Consider the following 6,649-nt stretch of genomic DNA (forward strand, 5'->3'; position numbering starts at 1 on the left):
AAAGCAACAACCCTTCACACATCTTCCCCTTTGAGGGAATGTTGTTATTCTTTCATTCATTCCCGAAGCAAGGCAAAGGTCCATTGGCAGGAATGAGAGCCAATGTGGTGTAGGGTTAGGATCTGGGGACACCCAGCCACAGATATGAATTATTATTATTATTATTATTATTATTATTATTATTATTATTATTATTATTTCAATTCTGTGTCCAGGGCAGCTGTCTTTCAGCTCCATCTGGTACACAGGCTGAGACCCTACCTGCTGGACTGTCTCGCCATGGGAGTTGTATGCCAAAACATCTGGAGGGCCGCAGTTGGGGGATGCCTGGACTACTGCAATGCGCTCTATGTGGGGCTACCTTTGAAGGTGACCCGGAAACTACAATTAATCCAGACTGCGGCATCTAGCCTGGTGACTGGGAGCAGCCACTGAGACCACATAACACCGGTACTAAAAGACCTACATTGGCTCCCAGTATGTTTCCGAGCACAATTCAAAGTGTTGCTGCTGACCTTTAAAGCCCTAAACGGCCTCGGTTCAGTATACCTGAAGGAGCGTCTCCACTCCCATTGTTCTACCCGGACACTGAGGTCCAGCGCCGAGGGCCTTCTGGCGGTTCCCTCGCTACGAGAAGCCAAGTTACAGGGAACCAGGCAGAGGGCCTTCTCGGTAGTGGCACCCACCCTGTGGAACGCCCTCCCACCAGAGGTCAAAAAGAACAACAATTACCAGACCTTTAGAAGGCATCTTAAGGCAGCCCTGTTTAGGGAAGCTTTTAATGTTTGATGGATTTCTGTATTTTAATGTTTTGTTGGAAGCCTCCCAGAGTGGCTGGGGGAACCCAGCCAGATGGGCGGGGTATAAATAATAAAATATTATTATTATTATTATACCACCCCATACCCACAGGTCTTACAGTATAAAAACCACAAAATGACTTGGCCGCCAAGGTCCTAAATCCAATAGTGTTCACATTGAGGAACTTTTTTTTGGGGGGGAGGGGCAAATTAAAGAAAAGAAAGAAATGATGGCAGTGATGGCTGGTGCCCATTGGGTCTAGCAGGGCAGAAAGTGGCAAGGTCCACAGTATGTGGCACCAGAGCCAATGGCAGGCAGAGACAACTGAATCTGATTTTGTCCTGTCCATTCTGAACCCTTTTGAGTTCTACCAAGGAGCTACGCTGAGACTAAGCAGGAGGAAGCTGATGAACCTCCCCACAAGGCTGGTTGTAAGTGAGGAGAGCAGACTGGTGGAGAAATGCCCCATTAGCACTAATGGACCAGCCACCACTGAATGAAGGGCATTTACATTAAAACAGGGGATCAGGCCTGTTCTTGCAGATCCTGTTCCTGCAGTGGCCAACCAGATGCTTATTGGAAACCCCTAAGCAAGGTGTGAGCGCAGAGAGTACGTTACATCCGAACTTTTGCAGGCAAAACCAAGGCTTCCCCTCCTCCGTTGTGTCAAATTTCCAAGGTGGTGTGTTTTGGATTTGCCTCTGCGTTCGATTACCAGCGCAGGAGTCGAGTCCCGTACGCTCCTGTAAATCCTCTCTCATATGGAAGTCAGTGAGCTGTAAAATATTTAAACTGGCTACAGTTGTACCTCATTTGTTTACACGTTTCCAGCGGGGCTGCTAAAACGTAACACGCCGAAGGAGAACAAAAGGCCGCCGGCCGCTGAATCGGATTTCATAACAGCCCTGGCAAAGGTGCACTCATCAGCTTGGCGAGGCAGCAGTCCCCGAGCTCACCTTGGCCCTCGAGGCCATACGATGAAGTGTGTCCCTGAACCTTCACTTTCCAAATGCTTAACCTCTTCATTCTGAAACTTCACTTTCAGCAGGGATGGGGAACTTGGACGGGCAGGGAAATGAATGTGGCCCTCCAAACCTCTCTATCTGGCCCCTCAGGTCCACCCCCAGGCCACATCCCTTCTCCAGCCACAACCCCTTTTCTAGACCACACCCATTGCTGACACTGCTTCTTACCAGTGCCGGGTTACCAAATAGGCAGAGCAGGCACTGACCTATGGGCCCCACATAATTTTCTTTCAAGATCAAATCAATATTATTTGGATCTGTTGTCGTGTGACCCCTAAAATGTGTGGGGCCCCTAAAGGGTATGGGACCCATAGGCTGGTGCCTACTCTGCCTATTTGATAACCCAGCACTTGGGTGTATGTATATGTGCTAGGGATGTACACAGAAATCTCTGGATTTCCCTGTACAAAGAAAAGAAGAGCCATACCTACTTTTTGCCTCTGGCGCCACCCACCACAAGCATGCGGCCTCCAGAAGCTTGCCGATGAGGGGATATGGCCCTCAGTCTGTAAGGGTTTCTTCACCCTGCTCTGAATCGACAGGCTTGTGGGGGGGGGGGAGTCACTCACACCAGGCACTGCAATACTCTCCAATAATTCAGATCTCTCTCTCCCTCCCTCTCTATGTTTGGGCCAAAGCTCAGCGAAACCCCGTTCTGCATTATTGGTTCATTTTATATTCTCTGGATATTTATGGCGAATGGCAAAGAACCAAGGCCCTGTGGGCATACTGTAGAATCTAAGGTGGTTGGCTCTCCGGGGTTTAAAAGTCTGGCAAACAAACAATTTTGCCATTCTAGCCATTTTAAATACACTCCCCTCCTCCCCAGCTTATATAAAACAACTTAACAGGGTCGTCAAAAATAGACCAAACAAGGGGTCTTTCTTTAAGCAAACACACAAGGGACCTTTTCTTACCATGCTATATAAAACTGCAACACATTGATCCTTTGTGAAAAGTTTTACTAGCCACTCCCCAGCTGTTCCGATTGACTATTTTTCTTTTTGGTTGTTGGTTGTGTGTGTGGGAGGGTTCCCCCCCTTTCTTGTGGGCCATTTATTCATCTCAGAAGCATTTCTTCTGCAATACAGTTGGGCCAACCTCCTTGTACTCCTGCTGGGTCACCCACATGTCTCTAAACGAAGCCAAGCTGGTGAGCACTGATGCTCCAATCCAAACAGAATGCATCCTATCTGCGGATGCTTCCACCTTCGCCGGCATGCCTTTGGGCGCAAGGGCTCGGAGCTCCTTCAGAAGCCGTTCCCTTAGGCCAGAGAAGAGTGTGGACCCACCCGCCATGATCACGTTCCTCCAGATGCTCTGGTGGATGCTCCCATCGCAGTTGGAAATACTGTCCAAGATCATCTGATGAATTCCTGGTGCTGCGAGTCCTGCATCTGCTGGTTTAAAGAGGGACTCTGGGGCTCTGAAGAGCTGGTCTCCAATCTGGACAGGGTTTCCATCCGGGAGGATATATTTATGAACCAAGGTTTTGCCCTTTTGATAGTCAGGATCTAAAGCTACGTAGCATAGGTTCTCCTTGATGTCCTTCACTATCTCCTTCTCGGCAGAGCTCAAGAAGCTGTGGCCACTCTCTAAAAGAAGCGTCGTCAGGTACCTGGTGATATCCCGGCCGGCAAAATTCATCCTGGAAATGGCATGAAGCAGACAATGGCCTTTGTAGACAGGAACAGTCAGAGTGACACCATCTCCACTATCTAAGACTAAACCTGTTGTGCGAGCGGAGGCATAGAGGGCCATCAAAGCTTGCAGGCCCACAAACATGGCAGGTACTTGGAAGTTCTCAAACATGATCTCTGTCATTTTTTCTCTGTTTGGCAATGGGTTCAGTGGGGCCTCTGTCACCAGCACCGGTCTCTCATGGGCTCTTATTCTGAGCCCGCGTCTGTAGATGTACCTCCAGATCTTCTCCATGTCATCCCAGGATGTTACTATTCCATGTTCCACAGGGTATTTAAAAGACAAGATGCCTCTCTTGGCTTGGGCTTCTTTGCCAACATAAGACTCCCTCTGGACAGGACCAAACATGATCGCTTGGGACTTGGGGTAGCCAACCACTGTAGCAACAACCGTTCTTGGTGCCTGCTCTCCAGAGAACCCTGCCTTACATAGCCCAGACCCATTGTCAATAATGACGGCTGGAAGATCTGCCTTTGCGTGGTGAGACATGCCCAAAGATGAAGGAGGAGGGTTTTCAACCACTTTACCTTCTTTCTTTGTGGATGGAACACTGGGCCATCAATATTCTAGATCTCTAAGTGTCACAAAAAGGGAACCTTTCCCCCTTTCCCTTTCCTCTAGTGGCTTTTAAAATATACAAACATGTTGCATATGCTTCGGGAAACAGATTCTTCTCCAAGAAACTGTAAGCTGGTTTTGGATGATGAAGAGCATCAGAAATGGGTGTTCAGAGTTGATGAACAGCTGTTTTTCAATTCCTGTCTCAAGAAGGAAGCTTCAGAGCACCATGGACATGGGGGACCATGGTGTCTCTGCCTCCCAGACAGCCTGGAATATCAGGAAGGATTTTCTGTTCACAAATGCCCAGTTAAGAGTGGAGGCTGAACCATTGTCTTACCCCTTGTGAAATTCCCACACTAGCTTGGAAAGCTCTCACTAACACAACACAGTTGTTTGCATTCTTGCCTTCACTGTTCAGCCCACATGGAGGTGGTCATTAAGGTGACATCAGAAATGCATCGTGATGTCAAAAAGGGGCAGTGAAATGGCACAGCAGTGGAAGACTTATATTTCACCCTACAAAGCAAAGGCATTATAAAGGAAAGGTCCTTTTGGGTTGTGTCCAGTGCTCATCCTACTCAGGGTAGACCCATTGAAATCAAAAGCCATGACACGGGTTCATCAATTTCAAGACATTTACTCTGAGTAGAACTTAGTTGGCTACTACCAACTTTAAAGGTCAAAACAAACCCATCCCTAAAATCAGTGTGATGATTCAGACTCCTTGTTAGATGTATCTAACATTTATTTCATTTGTAAATGAAGGACAACTGGTTCAATGTTTTCCCAGAGGATATGTATATTAGGGTTAGATAAACTATGGTATTAGGAGTAGGGAACATTTTTGAGCCCCAGGACTTCTGTGCAACCTTCGGGAGGTGAACACATGCAAGAGGTGAGTGGGGCAAGAGTCAAAACTGGGAGAGCCACAAATCCAATTTTACCTTTGTACAGACTAGTTTCTACACACAGTCACACATGCCTCTATCCAGACAACACATTATTAGACCTCAACAACATTTTCCAGCCATTCAAAACACACAGGGTGTGAAACAGGACCAATGAGGGGGTGTGGCCTGGGGAGAAGGGGGTGTCGCCTAGTGAGAGTTCTGAAGGCAAGAGGTCTGAGGGGCCTAGAGGGCTGTGTTTGGCTCTTAGTCTGAAGTTCTCCACACCTAGTACATCGGTTAAGTCTCATTATAATGATATTTCGCCTCTTGTCTATTGAAGCAAGATACAAAGCTAAGAATGAGCCCATTGCAATTAATGGACCTAAGTTGTCCCTGTCTATAAAAACCCATCAGTTAAATTGAAGTAGGACTAACATTGGATACAACCCAACTGCACTGGTCTCGTTCAGATATATTGGCACATCAGGGATGGAGAACCTGCAGTCCTCCAGTTGTGGTTGGACTGCAACTCCCATAGCCTATGACCATGTGCTATGCTAGCTAGGGCTGCTGGGAGATGGAGTGCAACATCATCTGGAGGGTTCACAGGTTCTCCACCATTGTGCTGCAGTTCAGGGCTACACATACAAATCAGTTCTCCTTTCCCAAACTTCAATATGGCTGCTTTTTTTGAGATATTCAAAGGGCAGAGGAACCCAAACTGTTGCCCGGGAGTAGTAGGGAAGAATGATTACGACATTCCAAGTTCAGATCCCCAGACCGCTCAAGGTCTTAGGGGTGGGGAGAATCTATCAGTTTTTCATTTTCCCATTCTTTAGTTCAGTTTGACATAGTCCCACATCAGTTTGCTTTTAAAAAAATGAAGACCAAGTTCACCCCAAATGCTCATTTTTGCATGCTTTTCTCCTAACAAATGTGCAAGAGGTCTGGAGGCTGGCAACATGAAAACGGGCCTTTTCAGTGGTGGATCCCTGTTTGTGGAATGCTCCCCTGGTTGCCATTATTACATAGCTTTAGGCACCAGGCAAATTATCTATGGCCTTCTTGTGTGGGTGGGATGTTTTAATCTATTTTTTTTAAAAAAGTATTTTCATTTAGATTTGAACGCCATTTCTAATGTATGTTTGAGTTTATTTTTTGCTTAAAATAGTATAAGTTGCTTTGAGTTGCTATGGCAAAAAAGAGAGAAAGACTAATAACTTTAATAAATAATAATCATCTTTTGAAAGCAATGTCCTCTAACACAATGCATCTTCACATGCTGTTTCAGTAATATATACATTTTTCTGTATCACATTTTCCTAATATTCTTTTTGCATACCTTTTTTTGAGTTGGAGAATGCAACACAACGGTCCAAGAAAAGAGGATTTCAAAGGAGAGCTGCATTTTAGTTCGCATATTGGATCCAAGGTGAGCAAATTAGGTAGGTCCACAGCAGAATGGGGACTGAATGAATTTCTACCCCATCCCTGGTAGGACCACGAAGAATCAAGCCATATTTAAGGCAACTGGGCAAGGAAATGATTGACGCAAACCTCATGTGACTTGTTAGAACCTGCAAAGGCATTTTTATTTCATCCTCGGAAAGAGATGAATGCACTGCTTTAAAGTAGCTGTAGTTGTTGATGGTTGTTTACAGGTATAGTATG

At 46.2% G+C, this 6,649-nt stretch overlaps 1 protein-coding gene across 1 annotated transcript; it reads right to left on the bottom strand.

Moving 5' to 3' along the window:
• Positions 1-2,891: 2,891 nt before the first annotated feature.
• LOC118087000 (actin-like) lies at positions 2,892-3,890 on the bottom strand. Its single transcript, XM_035119169.2, has one exon. It carries the CDS (start codon positions 3,873-3,875, stop codon positions 2,892-2,894), a length of 984 nt encoding a protein of 327 aa, XP_034975060.2. The 5' UTR covers positions 3,876-3,890.
• Positions 3,891-6,649: the final 2,759 nt, after the last annotated feature.

This window comes from Zootoca vivipara, chromosome 6 (genome assembly GCF_963506605.1).
Source record: "Zootoca vivipara chromosome 6, rZooViv1.1, whole genome shotgun sequence".
Taxonomy (NCBI): domain Eukaryota; kingdom Metazoa; phylum Chordata; class Lepidosauria; order Squamata; family Lacertidae; genus Zootoca; species Zootoca vivipara.

Coding starts and splice junctions, on each gene's coding strand:
- LOC118087000 (XM_035119169.2), bottom strand. CDS start 3,875: ATGTTTGGTCCTGTCCAGAGGGAGTCTTATGTTGGCAAAGAAGCCCAA.